The following is a 19,454-nucleotide window of genomic DNA, read 5'->3' as shown; positions in this document are numbered from 1 at the left end:
ACTTCCACACTTTAAACGCTGCACGCTCATACTCTCTCCCGCACTCGATATATTATCCATTGTTGATCTGCACACAGCTGCTGTCACCAACGTCGCACTTGCTTACGTCACTGTCATGAGACATTCTCGCAAAAAAAATCACGGTTTTAGTAACGCAGTAACGCAGCGTTCCTACGGGAAAGTAACGGTAATCTAATTACCGATTTTGCAATAGTAATCCCTTACTTTACTCGTTACTTGAAAAAAGTAATCAGATTACAGTAACGCGTTACTGCCCATCTCTGCCTGTTAGTGAGTTAATCAGCACAACTAAAGGACATGACCAGTCTCCCTGGAGCATTTAGGAGCTGGATGCCTTAGTATTTTCTCCCTCTCCGTCCACTCAGCACTGTGTTTCTTGCTTGTTTGGCTTCAGCCTTGTTATTTTGGGTTATATATCTATGTAGCAATTTCAGACCATCATTTAAACACTGATCCAACTGCTGACATGGGTGGGGTTAGGTTAATTGGTAATTCAAAGTTGGCTGTAAGTGTGAATGTGAGTATGAAGGGTTGTCTGCCTCTCTGTGTTAGCCCTGGAACAGCCTGGCGACCTGTCCAGGTGACCCTGAGCTGGATGAGCAGAAGAAAATGGATGGATGGATATGAAATAACTTATTAAGTCTGAGGAATACTTTGTAGACCTGAATGATAAAAATGTGGTGAGACATGGATTAGGGGAAGGGTTTTCAACCTATTTGTATAAATCGTCGAGTGTCCTAAGAGCACAGCAGCGTCAGTAACTGTGAAATGGAACAATTGTGGACAAACAAGACTCCCCACAGATTCGATGCCAAACTGAGTGAGTGGGCAGGGCCTGAAGATCGCAACAAGTCTTCAGAAGATCACCACAGAGATTGAGATGTCAGCTGAGAAGAACAATCACCTCAGCAGCAGTTACGACAGCCTGCTTGCAGTTTAACAAACTTTGAGAAGGACTTTGAGAATATGAAGATAAAGATTTTCTGGACTGAACAGAACTCCCAGTACTGTGTCTGCTGAAAACTAGGTGCAGCTCATCATCTGGCTAAGATCATCTGTACGTTGAAGTGTGGCAGTGAGAGCAGGCAGCAGAAAACTGAAGCATGAATTCGCACAGACGATGGCAGTTCACAGATGGTTCCCATCTAATCTGACAAAGATTGACAGGATCTTTTAGGAGGAATGGGAGGAACTGCCCAAATCCAGGTGTGCACAGCCTTTATAGACTTATCCGAGCAGTGTCTTGGATAACCCAGCTGTTCTAAGAAGAAATAATGACTGCCAAAGAGACTACAAACTTCTGAATGTTCTCTAAATGAAGGATTTAAGTTCTCATTATCTTTTGTTTTATTTTTAAAATATATCTATTAAAAAACATACAAACAAAAAGGAGCTTCTACCCACCTCCATATTCTTTTTTTTTTTTTTTTACGATGATATATGGGAATATAACAGTAAATACTAAATATTAAACATTATTGTGCAGTACGTGAGATCGACAGCACACAGTGTGCTTTGAGGTAGGAGCCAAAAAGGGTGTAGTTTGTGTGTGTGAGCACCTCCATATTCCTATTACAGGGATTACTTGTGCATATGCTGACCTCTCTGTTGAAAAGTTGACCATGTTTAATGTGAGCGTTCTCCAGTCTTACATTAAATATATATGAAGGAAAATAAGGTGAAAGAGAAGTTTACAGGAGTTTGAAAAAAGTGAAAGGTCTAAATGTATTATAATAAACTGCATATATCTGAGTAGACTAGAAATCTGGTTCTTTTTTCTAATCTGTCTGGGTAAAAAGATTATAAACATACTTCTCTCCTGCTGCATAAACTATTTGCTGGCTTAAAGTGGGCCTTTGGTAAGCTAATAACAAACATGAACTAGCTGTGCAGTCATAACTTTTTCTTTTTGTAATTAAAAATTTTAAAAAGTAAATAAACTCCCAGTGCTGCACGCATTATGCGGTATTATGCAGATGGTTCAATTGTGTGTGGTTTTATAGAATAATGAGATTTTTGGTGACTATTGGTCCATGCGTGGTTAAGGTAATAAATCTGTGCTGTATTCATTTTCCTGTTATTTCTGGCTGTTTGATAAACACAATTATCGTTTATCAGTAAAAACTCTTCAAGAATCCTTTAGTGAATCAGAAATGATTGTTTGGATGCCTGAGAGGGGTCATGAGATCAAGCTCTGTGACAGTGTATGTTCTCTTTGGCTGCAGAACACTGAGGCCGGCGCCCCCCTGATCCAGAAGGGGGAGACAGTGGCTGAGTAAATCGGGTGATTCCCAGAGGTCTCATTCCGGGATATGAATGTCAGTTGGGTGCAGCTTTAAGTGTCTCCGATGGGGTTGTGAATGGCCAAATGTATAACGGCCTAGAAGCTCAGTCAGCAAAGTGGAGCCTAACTCACTACACAGATGGCTGACAAAAGGTTTTTTGGCATTGCTCCCCTCCCGCCTCCCTCTTATCGCCCAGAGTGCAGTTGGGCTGCTTTCTGACCTTGAGGCAGCAGCAGCAGGACGGTCGGCCCACGCAGAGCACAGCCAGCTGCAAGGATCCCTGCGTACTGCTGCATTAGGCCCTCTGCATGGGCTCAAGTCTCCAGCCAGCACTGCGTGTAACACGTTACACTCATTCATTAATTGTCACTCATCTTAATCTCTTCACACACGCACACACTGACACACATTTCTGTGACTGTTCGTGTCCTACAAAGGGAAGGATATAAAAACCCCACACGGTGGGGGGGGGGGGGGGTGCAGAGGAGTAACACAACATTTTCTCCCTCTATTTTATTCAGTGTCTCCATTCGCACACAGCCAACCCGGTCACCACGGCAACCAGTTCATTAGTGGAGCAAGCTGCTTGTTGCCATAGAGACATCCTTGTGTTCCCTAGGAGATGTGGTACTGGGAAGGTGTGCGTGCATTTGTGTGTGAGGATGTGCATCAGTGAGCGTGTTTGTGTGTGTGTGTGTGTGTGTGTGTGTGTGTGTGTGTGTGTGTGTGTGTGTGTGTGTGTGTGTGTGTGTGTGTGTGTGTGTGTTACAGCAGCGTGGCAAAATAGAACAGAGTAAAAGGGAGGCGAACGCCTTCGATTTTGAGTTTGTGAGAGGGAGCAAGAGGATGAAGAGGTGTGTCTGTTTGAATTAGATTAGTTTTCTCTATCTCTCACACACACACACACACACACACACACACACACACACACACACACACACACACACCCTACACACTGCACTTACAGTCCCATCAAAGGAAGCCAGCAAACACTTTAAAATGAATCACAATCACAGCATGAGGGAATGAAGGTTAAGGATTTGGTTATCAGAGAGGAAGAATATTCCCACAGTCAACCGTAACAATATTAGATCATAAAACACTGATTATCATCATAAAACGCATTTCTGTAATAACCCTGCTTTTGGCCTAAAATGGTTTTAGACGCTTGGAGACTTTACTGAGGCAGCCGTGTTGCTTATTGATCTGTACACCTCCAGGAAAATGATTGATCCTCTAGCTTCTAACTGAACCAGCCAATTAGGGGCATCGCCCATTTATTATTCTGATCAGGCCTTCAAAATGCTGCTTAGTTCAGTTTTCTCACTGATCCTCCAATCCTACAGGCATTTTTGTATTGCTCGACATTAAAAAAAGCAACACTATGCTTTTGCGTCTGGGATTTGCAACACTGACAGCTGCCTAATCTGTCCACCAATTGCAGACTTGCAGTGTTTAGAGCACCCTCTGCTGGGTGTAGAAATCTGTATGTTCAAGGATAAATGTAAAGACTTAAATACCAAACACATATACTAGCTAATTCCTTCAGCCTATTCAGTGCTTTGCAGATGTCTGTTTGGCTCTGATTTTTTAAATACATTTGCATAAATCTACAAAACAACAACGACATGCTTTTACTTTATTAAATGGTGGGACAAAATGCCAGTGAGGGTCATATGAAATTAAAGGGGATCTGAGTCACTCGCTCTTCGCTATTTGTTACTTTGTTGTGAGTTCAGCTTGTGGTTGTTGTTGTTTTTTTTTTCATTTTGCATAAAATAGCACATCTATTTTACTCACTTTGCTAAACTTTAGAAGGGAACACCTAATCCCTGTGACACTTGTGGTTTATACTCAAATGATCCTCTGATCTTGAGGTCCTCTGTGGATCTCAGGATGTCTACATCATAGACATTAGATTTTTGCACTTTTCTTCTTGAAAATATGATAAACTTCCATAAGTCACAAGCTACCCTTAGACACAAGGAGCCACCACAACAGGTACCTCCACATATTTGAATTGGCAGATTTTTATGGCATCCTTGCATATCTTTCAGTTCCATAATGTAGTGGTTTAAATGTTCACCTAATACGTACAAGATCCTACTTGAAAACATGCTATATCCTCTGATAATGATGCTCAAACTCAGTAATAGAAAAAAATGAACAGAAGCAAGATTTTGGCTTTAGATTGTGCGACTTGAAGTGGCTATAAAATAGCTTTATAATAGTTATTATTAACCTGTGTCTCTCTTCCACATTCTTTCTTTTGTTCTGTCTTCCTTGCCTCACCCCAAACAGTCACAGCAAATAGCCACTGTTTTCTGGTTGTGCTCGAGGTTTCTTCCTGTTAAAAAGGAGTTTTTCCTTCCCCCTGTCACCAGGTGCTTGCCCATAGGGGGTCATTTGACTGTTGGGATTTTCTGTCTCTTATTCTAGTGACTTTATAATATAAAGAGCCACGAGGAGACTGTTTCTCTGATTTGACACAATATAAATAAAACTTCAACCTCAAATTGTGTGATATTTGGTTCCACCGTTAGGGTGTGTAATGTTGCTATTATAAATGTAAAATTTAGCCTGCCTTCACTAAATATAATTAAACTTACACGTAAGTTCAGTAAAAATGATCTGCAATCACTCTTCTGCCTGCTTTCCTTGGTGTTTGGCTGCTAGTCTGTTCTATCACCTCCTCTTTCCCTTGCTGTTAAACTCCATACTGACATCATTAAACTAGTCCAATCATATTCTTGCTTTTTGCTTCTTCTTCTTCTTCTTCTTCAGGCCAATCAGCCGTTATTCTGTGTGCATTAAATCTCAGGGCTCTTCCATCATTCTAGCTTTTAGATTCTCATTCGTGCAACCCACTTCTTCCCCATCTGCACCTCACCCAAGTTACTCAGCGCTCCATCCAAGCTGCCATCGTCATCTTCACCACAAGTAGCTTCTAGACTCCGGGGGTTCCTGTGTCCGAACTCCTATCATTGCTGGGATTCGGTTCTGTCATGATGGGTCATTGGGGTCTATTCAGCAGTCTGGATTCATTAATTTTTTTCTCTATAAATCATGTTCAATTCTTCCAAATGGTCTCCCCTGAACTGAAATTATTGTACATAAAGAAATCCAACTGTTAGTTTCTTTATGCTTCTATTTTAGCCCTGGAAATCTAATTTGTTTCTTTAAAGTGCTCTTTGCATGCAGCATGTTAGCTAATGTTAGCCCTACAAAAAAAGACCCAGTGCCAGCACAGGCAGTCAAAACAGTCCTTTTATTCTAAGGGACATTACACATAAAAGTTGTACATTTCGAGTCCAGCAAATAGTCAGAAAAATAGTCAGCTTTCACATTATCAAAAGTGAAAGCATTGCCCTTCTGGGGGAAAAAAGCAAGCTGGTTTATTAAAAATATTACATTAGGCTTTTAATATTAACATCAACTCAAAAAGCTGCACTTTTGGAATAAACTGGTCTCCAACCAGACAGTGGTATTTTTTTTTTCAAGCGAATGCAATCCCAAAATATTGTGAGTCACTGGTTTAATCTTTTGTAATAAATTATTTATTCTCTTATATTTTATTAATCTGAAATGTAACTGTAGGTCTGAAATAAATGTAGCAGAAGCACGGCACTGCCCTCTGAAATAGGATAACCCATCCCCACTGCCCTATTTATTTCAAAAGAAAATGTTAAAATGTTCACTACATTTAATCCATTTGTCAAATTCAAAGTGGTGGAGAGTCATCATCTCACCCAGGGGTCAACTTCAGCTGTAAACCAATGAGTCTTTGGTTATGGTGTTCCTGACCCTTTGGTCAAGAGAGCAGACTTGATCCTACATGTTTTTGAGGGTAAGAGAAACCAGAGCATCAGGAGAACATGCAAACACAACAGAGAAGAGCTCATCCCTGGTAGGCATAAAAATGCAGGTAAGTACATGAGATATAGGAGATATATGAGAGAGGCATGGTGCTCCTATGGTCCCAGAAAGCCAAACTAGGATTCATGCTGTGCAACTTTGCTGAAATAAAATATAAATTGTGGGGGCAAAAAAGCTAATTACCTAAAAAAAACATATTTAGGTAATTGTGTAGATGCTGATAAACCAGTATTAATGCTAGGTTTGGGTTTTTGTTTTGTTTTTTACAGCTATTTATTACCCTGATATTTTTTGCAGTGTAGAAAGACATCATCTGGTCTGCTGGGTGAATCTCTGGGGCAATGCATGATTCTTTTTCAGGGTTTCTGGTGCAGCCAGACAGTTTGATAGATAGATAGTTTAAGATGTTCTGTTCCATAAGTAGGTCGTGTTTCGAATTAAACTTAATGTAACAAAACAGGCATCACAAGTGTGCAGTGGTTAGCACCGTTGCCTCCCAGCAGGAGAGACTTGGATTTGGATCCACTGTCCTTGGATACTATGACGTCCAACCACAATCCAAAGACATGTTTGAAATTCATGACTGGCTGTAGGAGTGAATGGTTATCTGCCTCTATGTGTTAGCCCTCTGATCTCCAGGGTGTAACTTGGTACCCGTGATGGTCTCCAACCCCCCCCCACAACCCTGAATTGGATAAGCAGAAAAAAACTGATGGATGAAAAATGTATGTCAGACAATAAGCAATAGCATATACAATCTCCCTTTATGCTACACATAGACTGTTTAAGTGCATGAAACCAAAGCCTGCTTGAAGCATTTACATGCTTTTCATCTCTGAATACAGGTTTATCTAGATTAACATGATAGCAAGCATAGTCAGATTTCTGCAGTTTTTCATGGTAGTGAGTTTTGACTCATCAAAATCTGAGATTTACTTTTCTGAACTCTGCATTTGCTTCTCTGCTGGATATGGCTTCTCCATCTGTTCATCAGTAATATAAAAAAAAATTGAAAGTCAGACTCTGTTGTCTCTTTCATTTGGTGCGAGCAACATAACAGCGAATGAGGTGTTCATACTCCACAGGATGCTGATTTTCATACTCCAGCTCCAAGAACGCTCCAACATACACGCACTCAGTCTCACAGCTTTTCCAGCACTTAAAACTTCCATATGATTCTTAGTTTTACATTAAAATCTTTATGCACCTTTAAGCCCTTCTGTTCCTCTTGTGGCTTTATCATTATGCAGACCGAAAATTCTGTCTTACCTCCTAAAGCTGTGATCACACTTTCCCACTCACACACGCCCACTCACTCTGTCCATGCTGCTCTTTATCTTCCCCTGCCTATCTTATTCTCCTTCCTCCTCCTCCCCCCCCCCCCCCCCCCCCCCTCGCTCTCTCCATCTTCCTATAACAGCTCTGTCACTTATCTATACAGAAATAAGAGACTGTGCTCGCTCTCCCACTCCACTTTCTGTCTCTAGCTCTCTTTATCGCTGCCCCCTCTGGCCTTTTTCTGCAGGCCAATTGCAGGGGGACTAGAAGCCTTTAATGAGATCTATGGGGAAATAACCCCCCCACCACACACAGACACACACACACATATGCGAGTGCGTGCGTGTGTGCCTGGCATGTCGTCATTTAACTACTCTCTCCCTGTAATGCACTCCAACCAGACGTTTTCTTTACAGAAGATGAGAACAATGAATTCATTTTAAAGCATTCCTGTCATCCCTTATCTTCCCCGTCCTTTCTTCCTCCATTGTCTTCATCAACTTTCCATCTCTCTCACATGTATACTGCCCTGCCTCCTCTCCTCCTGTCATACTTCCCTCTCTATTATCTCAGTACTTCTGTTCACCTCTGGGGCTCATCTTTCATTAACATGCAAACCCTAAAGTGCTGTAGCACGTCGGACTCTATGCCTTGTAGTCTGACTAGTTCACATATCTTAACAAGGCACTGGAAGATAATAGTGCGGAAGTTCGTTTGCGAGGCCAAATCCTGCACGAGGGCTGCAGCTTTCACTTCAGGGTTTGAAAGAATTCAGCTCAAGTCAAACAGCGTAGAAAAACTCATCTGTTTCATGCTGTTTAATGCACTCAGCGGGCAAATGCCAACTTGACTTGGCGTGCACGAGTCTGACAATCTAATAAACCTGCAGATACGACTGCCTTCACCTCCCGCTGTGACAGCATGGTATGAACAACTCGTGATACACAGATCTAAGTGTCTCTGTGCACACGAGTGAGTTAATGTACCAGCAGCTTTTATGTGTGCTACCAGTTGATGATAAGGTAGGATCAGATGTTTATGCTACTTCATACACTTGATTATGATGTGCACTTTTATTTCAAAAACATAGTGTGTAATCAGATACTTACTCTTTATTGCAATATGAGAAAATCTGGAGTCATTTCTGTTATCAGGACATGTCCTTTAACTGCTCATGTGATTGTTCTAAAAGCCAATATGTCCCCTTTACTGAATTATCTTCACTGCCTTCCTGTTAAATCCAGAATTGCATTTAAAACCCTTCTCCTCACATACAGTCTTAAGTGAATAGGCCCCATTATATCTTAAAGATCTAATAGTTCCATATTGTCCTAACAGAGCTCTTCATTCTCAGGCTGCAGGCTTACATGTGGTTCCTACAGTTTAAAAGTAGAATAGGAGGCAGAGCCTTCAGCTTTCGGACCCCTGTCCTGTAGATCCAGCTCCCAGTTTAGGTTCAGGAGACAGAAAACCACTTCAAATTTTCATTTTTCAGTGACGCTTAGATTCATCTGACCCCGAAGCATCCCTTAATGCTGGTTCAGGAAGCTGGACTTCCCATCACTCCATGCACTCGAGCACTTCTCCTCAACTCCCCCCTTTACACCCCCTTGCAGTTATACGCCACTGCTGCATGCAATATTTGTCTACTTTCTCTTGCACTTTGTGTTTTTGTGTGTTTGTTGTTTGTGATGTCATTCTGATTATTTTTCCTCTTTTATTTATTTGCCCTCATCCCTTAAACCAGGCCCATCCCTGAGCCTGGCTCTGTTAAAAGCTCCGTCGCCTTATTAGAGCTGATATTTCTAAGAGTCTTTCTTTAATATTGTGGATTCCTCATCTGACCATTTAAAGCGCCATCAGACGACTGTTGTCAGAAACTGGAGATATTAGAATGAAACAGAATAAAAGTGAACGTATTTATTTGACCAGCAAAAAGACTTCAGCTCAGCTACATTCCAAAATGTGGCGTCTACCTCAATGCACTACAGAGTCTCAATAAAGTTTAATGAATCAAGGTCTGAAAGCACACAAATCGTGCTATAGTGTAATGTTATAAAGCTTAAGCATTTTAAATAATTGGGTTAAAAACCTCAATCCTTACAATAATGCGTCCATATTTTTGCTCTTTGGTTGTTACACCAGCACGGATGTGAAACATTGACAAGCCTAAATAAAGCGTTTGACCCTTGTATGTTTTTTCACTTTACATTGGCTTAAGAACCACAAAGCAAGTTATTAGTTTACACTTTTTAGCAACCAAAATAATAGATGCAAAGTTTCCAGCTGGCCAACAAAATCCAGATGATTATAAACAGATCTGTAGTAAATACACAATATATAAAAGAGTACTTCCAAAAGGAATTCACCATTAGAGTGTCACTGTGATCTCTGAGCTGGTAATTTGTAGGTCAGAACCTACCTTTGAAAAAAAAAGTGGACTAGATTACAAATAAGAGCATTTCAAAGACGGCATTTTAACCTGACTCAGGTCACAACTTTGACTCCTTCAAATACCGAAGACATCTGAAAACACTTTAAGCAGCTGGATTTGACATAGCAGACATAGCTTCGACCTTTAGTGAATAAAATGTGAAATGACTGTGACAGTGAAAAATATTATTTTACATAACACCCTGAACTGTCTCTTCCTTCTTCTTAACCTATAACCACTACCTGCTAAAGCCAATATTTTTGTCTACATAGATCAATGCTTCAAATCCCCTGTTGATAAATATAATAAGCTGCTACATCTCCTGCTCTCTTTGTAAGTATCAGTGCACCAGCGGTGCAGTCTCGATTGATAGTGACTTGTGAGAGATCTCCCCAGCAGGATTGTGCAGCTCTATTAAGGGAGTTTTAACGCCTCAAAGGTAAATGCCACTGTGTGGGGAGAAAGGATATATCCTCTGATTTTCACAGATGCCACATGTGATGTAGCAAAGTAGCAAAGGCAACAGAAGTAATTGCAGGAAGAAGGTGCTGTGTTCTGGACAATTACACAACACTGAGAATTTTTTGTTCATGTCACAGCTAATTGCTCACCCGTACAGACCTTTGCACATCTATAGTACCGTCCACCATTTAAAATACAAAGCATACGTGGCTAAATGTTTTGTTTTTTAGCTCAAACTTGTAACGTACACCTGGAAGTTGGTTCGGATTGGGGTCTGATCACTTTCACATCATAAACGAACCGCTCTGGAGTTAATTTGGAACCGTACCGAGACCACCTACTCCAAAGGGTCTTGGTGCGATTACTGTGTTCACAGGTGCCAAGGAGGAAAACGAACACAAGTTCAATTTAAATGGACTAAACACAGCAGGTGTGAAACATCCTAAGACCGTGTGATGGATAGGAATCGTTTTGGTGATACTCGTGGTTACAAATTGCCCCATTTTGTGTAATGACAGAGCTCAACTTTAAGCCTGATGTATTTCAGTGGAAAATGTGTTTCATATCTGCAGCATGCATATTCGCAAGAGTCTTCAGTGGAATCCCTGGCAACCAAGAAAACAGAGCTTTTAGATAAGTAGCAACAATTTTCTCCAGCCAAACAATGATCTTTGTCTGACCCTAACCGAGCTTCTAATGACAGTTAATAATGCGATTAAAGTCTAAAAATCCGTCCCCGCTGGTCCAATCACTCTTAACGCTGCTGACCCCATCCAGCCTCCAATGCACATGAACACAAATCAGTAGACAGGAGATCGGTCAGATGAAAAATCATGTTCAAGGTGATGGAAAAAATGGAAAATTCATATCCAGAGACACAAATTAATAGCTTAAAAGTTGTAACTACTTAAAAAAGCTGCCACAAGACTGTTACTGTGACTGCTGTAACAGTATTCTGTGACTGCAGCTACAACCCACAGCTACCAAAGAGACTCTCTGTGGAAAATGGATGTAGAAGATGGATCGAAAAAGTGAAGCCTATGCAGAAGTGTGATAAACCTAGCAAACAGGGGGGATTGTAAAAGAAGTCATATTGCATAGACATTTATGGTAATACAGTGTTCAGGTTCCTTGATCTGTCGCCTCAGTAAATAGAATAGAATAGAAGAATCCTTTAATTGTCCCACAAGGGGGAAATTTGGTTGTATCAGCAGCAACAACAAATATGCAAACAGAACAGGACACAGAACAAAAACACAATTTTTACATATTTACATCATGGACAACGGTTACCAAAGCAGAGTACTGTACAGTTATTAAAATTTGAGTACAGATAAGTGGCAAACCCAGGTTGTAAAAGGTTGTAAAATACTGAGTTTGTCCACTAACCAGCTGAAAGGAATATAAAATGATGTCCTGGTCAACTCAGCTCAGAGAACACCAAAGCAAATCCAATAAGAGCCATGCATCTAGATAACGTGCCCGTTTCTATTTATGTCCCACAATGTGGATTACAGTGTGCTTATAAGAGTGCTAAAAATGCACAGCATCTCAGCACTCGTAAAGAAAGCAAAGCTTAAAACACTCAGAACAACCGCCAGTCCAAACTTTTACTGCATACTTCATGTCATCAATAGCTTGTATTTGTGGATACACTGAGAAATTTCCTTATGATCCAGAATAGATTTTAAGATGATGCTGATTTTTTCCTGTCTACTGTACAAATATAATCTGCTGTGCAACAGCTCCAATGAAATCATAATATAAATTGCCATGTCAGAGTCAATTGGTGTAGGTCAATTTGTATTTAAACTGCATCTAATGCATCATTTCCTAGATGCACACCACTGATTAGTGCACATTAAATATTAGAGCTGGTTTTCTGCAAAAAAAAGAAAAAAAAAAGGCAAAATAATTACCAGTGTCTGTGTGTATTTATCTGTGTCCTGTGCATTACTGCATGTAGATGCTCTTCCATCACTCCATATCCTCCTCCCTCAATTAATAACCTTTCCATTTGCATACTACGGTCAGTCCCTTGATTCATTATAATACAATTAAAATGCAATTAGGGCTTATTTAGGAGGAATTAGCCGAAGTGTAGAACAGAGCTAAAGCAGTGGGTGAAGGTGGGAGGGGGAAGGAATGATACTTCACATCAGTGACAGGACAGAGGAGGTGGAGGAGGATAAAGGGCCCGGTGGCGCCAGTGTCCGGCAGCCTCGCCTCTGTCAGTGCGCCCCAGGGCAGCTGTGGCTACAATGTAGCTTGCCATCGCCAGTGTGTGAATGTGTGTGTGAATGGGTGAATGACTGAATGTAGTGTGAAGCGCTTTGGGGTCCTTAGGGACTAGAAAAGCGCTATACAAATGCAGGCCATTTACCATTAAAGAGCAAGAGATTGACCAAGAGGGATAACTGTGGACTTCAGATGTTTTCATTCTGAAAGTACAGTCTGAGATTGAGAAAGGGAGTTAAACAATGACCCAAGGAGGCTGAGACAGGACAGGAAGAGTGCAAGAGTATGACACAGTAAATGTCAGAGAGATGCCGCTGGGTTCTAACGCTCATGACCTTGAGGAGTAAGACAATATGCACTCAGTCAGTACACCTCGGCAGGAAGTCGATGAGGTTATGTTTCAGCTCTTTCTTATGTTAATGTTTATCTGCAAGTGTGAGTTTATCTTTAGAATCAGCTCAGAAATAGAGCACAAAAAATGGAAGAGATCAAAGGGGCTTTAAATAACTGAAGAAGACATTAAAAGAGTGCACACTTAGACAAATATTTCAAAACAAGTTAATGAATGCGATTACAAGCCTTTTAGAATTGTTTTTAGGTCTGTGTAATTTAAGAATGCAAATTACACAGATTGCAAAAGCAATTCAGCATCTAATTGCTTTAAAGACATATATTTATTTATTATTTATTTTGTGTAATCCTTTGCACCACCCGCACAAAAAGAAAAGATCTGAAGTGTCAGGGTCCCTGTGCCTACCCGGTCGGCTCAGTATGGCTACATATGTTTTTACATTCTTTTTTGTTCCTGCTCTCTCCCTTCCCCCTTTCCCTTCTCCCTCTGCCTGGGCGGAGCTCACCTGTGGGCTCCTGCCCTTGGCCCACGCACCGGGTCGCAATCACGCACCTGCGGCTCATCATGAGTGTTCCAGCTCCTTTATAAGATGGCAGCTCTGTGTTTCTCGTCGCTGGACCGTTGCCGACCCTCGTCAGTGTAACCCCAGCTCAATTACTTCTAGAGTGTTTTCACAGCGATTTGCCTTACAATCCCTTCGTGTCTCTGTGTACAGATTCCCTGGACCAACCCCTGTGTTACCCGAGTGATTGGAGTGTGAAGAGGAGCGTGAGGAGTGGACGGAGTGTGTGTGTGTGTGACTATCGGCGTCTTTCCCGTTCGTGTGTGGACCCCCGGAGCCCGGCTTTCCCCTCACTTTTGTAAATAATCACCTGACGTATCATAATAAAGACTCTTGTGCTTTCAAGACCTAGAGCCTGCGCGTGAGTCCGTTCAGTCCCGCTGTGACATGAAGAGGCATAAAAATCTTTCCTATTAAAAGACTGAACTCAAACAGGCTTCATTTTTGTTGTTTTTCTCAAAAAAATATTTGAAAGTTCTTCTGTGGAGGAGTTCTCCGATAGTACCCGCCTATCTCAGTGTTTTTAAGTGTTTTTGATCCATGTCAAATATTATTTGATTATATTTGATTCCTGATTTGCTCATTTCCTACTTGCCCACCTAGTTTCACAAAAGACAGAAAAAACTGTCACTGATTGCATTCCTCTACCTCAGCTCTCTCCTTGGTAAAGACTTTTTTTTTTTAAAAACTGAGAAATGTTACACATTAAAAGCAAATCTTTATGCTCATTTCCAGCTTCTTATTCTTGTACTTGGACTTCAAATTGCTCCGTATTTAGCTTAAATGAGCTTTGGTGGAACCCGTCACGTCATCCTCTGTTTGAAACAGCCTGTTTTAGCTTCCTTCTGATTGGCTACCTCTCACAAACAGAGTGTCAGAACAGCAGGTGGGGGGTTTAAGTGCTGGAGCCGAATGTAACTCGACTTCTTTGGGGGATTATGAAGACGTTGGGATTGTGAAGCTTCTTCAGTGCTAGACAATGATGGGGAATCTTGGGTATTTAACCTCTTGGAGTACCTGAGAGTTGAAGACCCACCCTGAAGCCTTTTGGATGAGTCATGAAATTTCTTCATGAATCTAAGGAAAAGTCAAGTTGATTTCTAATGGAGGAGAACCTACAGAGACGTATAACAGGTGGCGCTTCTGTGCTCACGCCCGGAGCTGTTGGATTGTCTCGGCTATATTATAAATTTCCACTCTCAATGACATCATGCAGAGCCAAGAGTAGAAAAACTGAGTGTTTAGATCAGACCGAAGCCAGGGTTTTCAGCTCATATGAATTCCCTGCACATGCTGCGATCTGATTGATATTCTGGGCAGGTTTAATATGGGCATCCACTAATGGAGCAGCATATGTGATGGAACATAAAGAAAAGCAGAAGAGCTCCACTTAAAGTGTAGCTGATTAATGCGATGCTAATGCTAATACTTTTTAGTATTGCAATCACAGTTTTTAAGGTGGCTGCAGTAACAAGTTATTTCAGATTGAAGTGAATCTTAAATGTTCAGATGTAAAGATACAGAAAAATCAACATAAAAAATGGCATAATGTTAGCTAAAGGTCAACATGAACCTGCAACCACCTCCTTTCTGTAGAGCTATTTTCATTTCACCTTTATTTACTTCTGTCTGCTTCACTTTATCAATCTCAATCCCTCTCTAACTCCTACATCTACCTATCTCACAGCTTCATTCCACTTTGATCTACTCCCATTTCCCCCCATTTACCTTTGCCTCTATCTTCTTCGTACTTTCATCTACTCTGTCTCCATCTTTTTACCCCTCTCTCTTTTTGCATCAGTGCCATTTTCTGTCTTTATGGAACTGTCTAGTAAATTTCTGAGGTTTTGCCCCCAAGCATAAATGAGCATCTTCCCCCAAAACCCTTTTCATTTATTCATATTTTTACAGTAAAAATTTGATTCTGTTGTTAGAATAAACAGGGAGAAGTGAATTATTTACGGTCTAATTTAAAAAATACCAAATCACGCAGACACAAACACATGCATGCACACAGATACACACAGCAAAAACACAGCTGAAAACACCCATGCACAGATCAATAATAAATCACACAGCAGCAAGAGGGAGGAAGAAGGCATGAGGGAAGCATTTATAGCGCTCTGGGATGGTAAATACAAAATATGGACAGCCATCCACACGTTTGGAGTCATATTCTTGCTGTTGGTGTATAAAGCAACCAATAAATACATGACAGAGGCCAAGATCACATAACCGAATAAAGAAACGGGGACAGATAGTAAATGGTAATGGTAAATGGCCTGTATTTGTATAGCGCTTTTCTAGTCGCTAAGGACCCCAAAGCGCTTTACACAACCAGTCATCCACACACAGGTGATGGAAAGCTACATTGTAGCCACAGCCACCCTGGGGCGCACTGACAGAGGCCAGGCTGCCGGACACTGGCGCCACCGGGCCCTCTGACCACCACCAGTAGGCAACGGGTGAAGCGTCTTGCCCAAGGACACAACGATCGAGACTGTCCAAGCCGGGGCTCGAACCAGCAACCTTCCTATTATAAGGCGAACTCCCAACTCTTGAACCACGATCGCACCGTTAGCGACTTTAATCTGGACATGAGCAAAGATGCATCCACAATGATTTCCTCAATTATCAGTGAGTTTAATTTTAACAGATCGCTCATCACTGAGATTCAAGTGGGGGGAAAAGGCTGAAAAATGCCTGGCACCGATTTCTGCCTGATTTTTGTGAGTGGTTAAAGTAAAGTACTGTACACGGAGGCAGCTCCATCTCCAACCCGTAAAGCCAATTTAGACACACTTGTGTTGCACTGATGTGATGTAAGACCGCATCCGGGGAAATGCAGAGCGATGGCAGATTGGTCTATCGTGATTCTGACAGCCCTCTTAAAACCAGTCACACCTAAAAGGGCTTTTCACACCATGCTTTATTGCACCATTTAAAATCTCTTTGGTAACATTAAGCTAGGGCCCCCCCGTAACTCCTCTCTCCACTTTAGCTTCACTCAGTTTGGCTGAATCCTTTCCTGCTTTGCAGAATCTAATTCTTGTCCACATACTCTCATCCTAATTGCTTTTGTGTGCATTTTGGCTCTGCCTCTCGCTCTCTTCGTCTTTTCTCGGGAGTTGGGTCACCTTGAAAGTCCCTCTCTTTCTCTCTCTCTCAGAGAGCCACTTTGCTGAAAGTGTTTGCGCTTCTCTTGGTTGTTCACTGTGGATGCAGTGAGACAGCAAGAAAGAAAGAGAGAATTATACTCTCCCACACTGCACATTGTCCATTTAGACTGAACTGGCCGCATGTACTGTCATACATTCGTGGACGGATTAAGAAACGACTGGCCCCAGGGCAACAATGCTGAACACGGCTCCCTCCTACCTAACACCAAGGAGTCAGTACAGAGGCATAGATGTTCCACAGTAAACCTGAGGCGACGTGTATTTCTTTGAAGGTGTCACGAAGGCTTCCTTGTTTTGACACCTTGAAAATTTTTATTTCTTCACAGATCTTTCGCTCAACTGTACTATCTATGTCTCTGGTCACTGAAAGCAGCTGCGTTTTTTACAGCTCTTTTATAAAAGCAGGCACCAAATTGGTGATTTTTTTTTTCTTCAGTTGTCTGCTTATGTTTTCTAAATCATGCCACACTGATTCTCATTTAAAGAATGTAAAATCTTGCAGGTTTTCAGTGCAGCTTTCGTGGATCAGTTGTGTTCAAGTTCTTCATTAAAGCATGGAGTTGTGGTGTGTTAAGGAGTGTAAGAGTGTAGTGATTAGTTAGTAGGCTGTCACGTCCAAAAACTGGGAAGATTTAGGCAAAACTGTGCTGTTTACGTTGGAAATCTAACCTGAACTGAAGACTCCAGGTTGGACTCGCTGTAGTTGTTGTGCTGGAATATCAGCACAAGCAGTCGTGGCAAGATGCAAAGTGATCATGGAGTTTTTTGTCAAGGTTTTCTCTAAAAATTCTCATCTTCTCAAGCTGTTGCAGCATGTATTATCTAAGGCCATACTGTATAATTTAAGAATCTCTGAGTTCCTGTAGTAATATGTCAATAAAATTGCCCACTTGTGTCATTGCGTCTTCAACCCAGCAGCATAAATAAATGATATCAAACTGTACCGGCAGTTATAATGGCACTTTTCATGCTGCCGCTCGTGAGGGAAACAATAAGTGTAAACTAGCTGTCACCCTCCAAATGCAGACTTTGTAGGTCTGTAAAACTAAATAAGTGCATCATGATGTCAAAGATGTCAAAAGACACTTTATGCATAAAGTTACCAAATAGGAGGCATCTGACCAAACAGCAATTGGACAGAGTAAGTATGATTATATGCAACTGGAAACATCATAAACTGGTACCAGAAGCTTCTGCAGCAGGTGAATAAACTCCCCAGAACACTGACAATCCTCATCAGTACAATTCAATTTTAATTATATAGCGCAAAATCACAACAACAGTCACATCAAAGCGTTTAATATTGTAAGGTAAAGATCCACCATTAATTCAGAGAAAACCCCAACTATCAGATGACCCAGTATGACCAAGCACTTGGCGACAGTGGGAAGGAAAAACCTCCTTTTAACAGGAAGAAACCTCTGGCAGTACCAGGCTCAGGTCAGGGCAGCCATCTCCATCACAGGAGAGGGCGACAGGACAAAAAAAACACATCTAACAACTTTTTGATTTGGATCTTTGGATTCAGTTCAGCTTTAGTTGTTTCCTTAGATGGAATTGTTTTTATTGTTTAAAACTATTCCGCTTTAGTATTTTTAATGTGTGTGTTAGGAGCATTTAAGCTGTTCAGAACATATAGAGTGCTAACATGTAAGTATTACGTACACATCCCAAAGCCTCCCCATGATGGTTATGATCAAACTGAAAAAGACTAAAACTAAAGATGTTTTCTCCATACACACAATATTAAGACAGTTATTATTTTTCATTTTCTGATATTATATTTAAAAAAGAAACCTTGTGTTGCATGATTCATAACTGAATGAATCTTGATTCTTGGGTGTTGAAACTGTTGGAACAGCAGGTGGACTTCAGGCTGTTTATAAACTTGTCAGTGATTGTTGCTGTGTGCAGACAGCACTCACCGTTTGCTTTATGTCTGGGATGCCAATGCGAAACACCATCATGGCAATGTGGGCGTCCTCAGATGGCAACGAGCTGGCGCTGTGTTCCTTCAGCCTCCTCTGCTGCTGCTGCTGCTGCTGTATCTGATTGGCCTGCTGTTGGTGTGTGGGTCCGGGGTTAGACGAATAGGGGTTTCCAGGATTCCCCGGTCGGACCTGCCTGTCCCCTGTGGGACGTCCGGCCATTTTACCTGACTGCCTGTGTCCCTCGCCTCTGCCGCCCCGTGAGAGGCCTCCACGCCTGACCTCCTCCACCATCTCCTCCTCCTCGTCTTCCTCCTCCCCCTCTAGCTCGCCATTCTCCTCCTCTTCCCCTTCATCATCGCGTTCATCTTCCTCCATTTCCTCTTCCTCCTCTTCCTCCTCCTCTTCCTCGTCCTCTGCCCCAGGATAGAGATGTCGACTGTTTCCCAGCATCCTTTGTTGCTCCTCGTCGCTGGACAGGGGGCTAAATGGCATCGTCATGGCGACAGAGAGGGCGGCAAAAGTGGCAACACCATCATTCCCAGAGATACACTGCAAGGTGAAAAAGAAAGGAGGAGAGGACATGATCAGGAACAAACTGCAGAAGAAAAAGTTTTTAAGTAGAGCATCTACACAGCATCACTCTAAAATAATGTGGTCGCTATGGTAACAGACATGCAGTACTTCTAACCCTGAACACATGAACTATTCACACCTCATCTATAATTGAAGCCACTTGTGATGTTAATTTTCAGCTCCCCGACTCTCGACAGACATTAAACTCAATACAAGTCTGAACTTTTGGAAGCTTTCCGTCTCCATTACATGCTGGTATTTGA

General features: G+C 41.6%; 1 protein-coding gene across 1 annotated transcript in view; it reads right to left on the bottom strand.

The window, feature by feature from the left end:
- Nucleotides 1-19,454, bottom strand: part of shank1 (SH3 and multiple ankyrin repeat domains 1) — a 104,779-nt gene that overhangs the window by 55,212 nt on the left and 30,113 nt on the right. The window contains exon 2 of the mRNA XM_076883408.1: nt 18,613-19,167. Within this exon, the coding sequence (XP_076739523.1) occupies nt 18,613-19,116 (504 nt within the window). The 5' untranslated portion in view covers nt 19,117-19,167. The remainder of the gene's footprint in view (nt 1-18,612; nt 19,168-19,454) is intronic.

This window comes from Maylandia zebra, linkage group LG4 (genome assembly GCF_041146795.1).
Source record: "Maylandia zebra isolate NMK-2024a linkage group LG4, Mzebra_GT3a, whole genome shotgun sequence".
NCBI classification, from domain to species: domain Eukaryota; kingdom Metazoa; phylum Chordata; class Actinopteri; order Cichliformes; family Cichlidae; genus Maylandia; species Maylandia zebra.
This window is presented reverse-complemented; position numbering and strand designations above follow the sequence as displayed.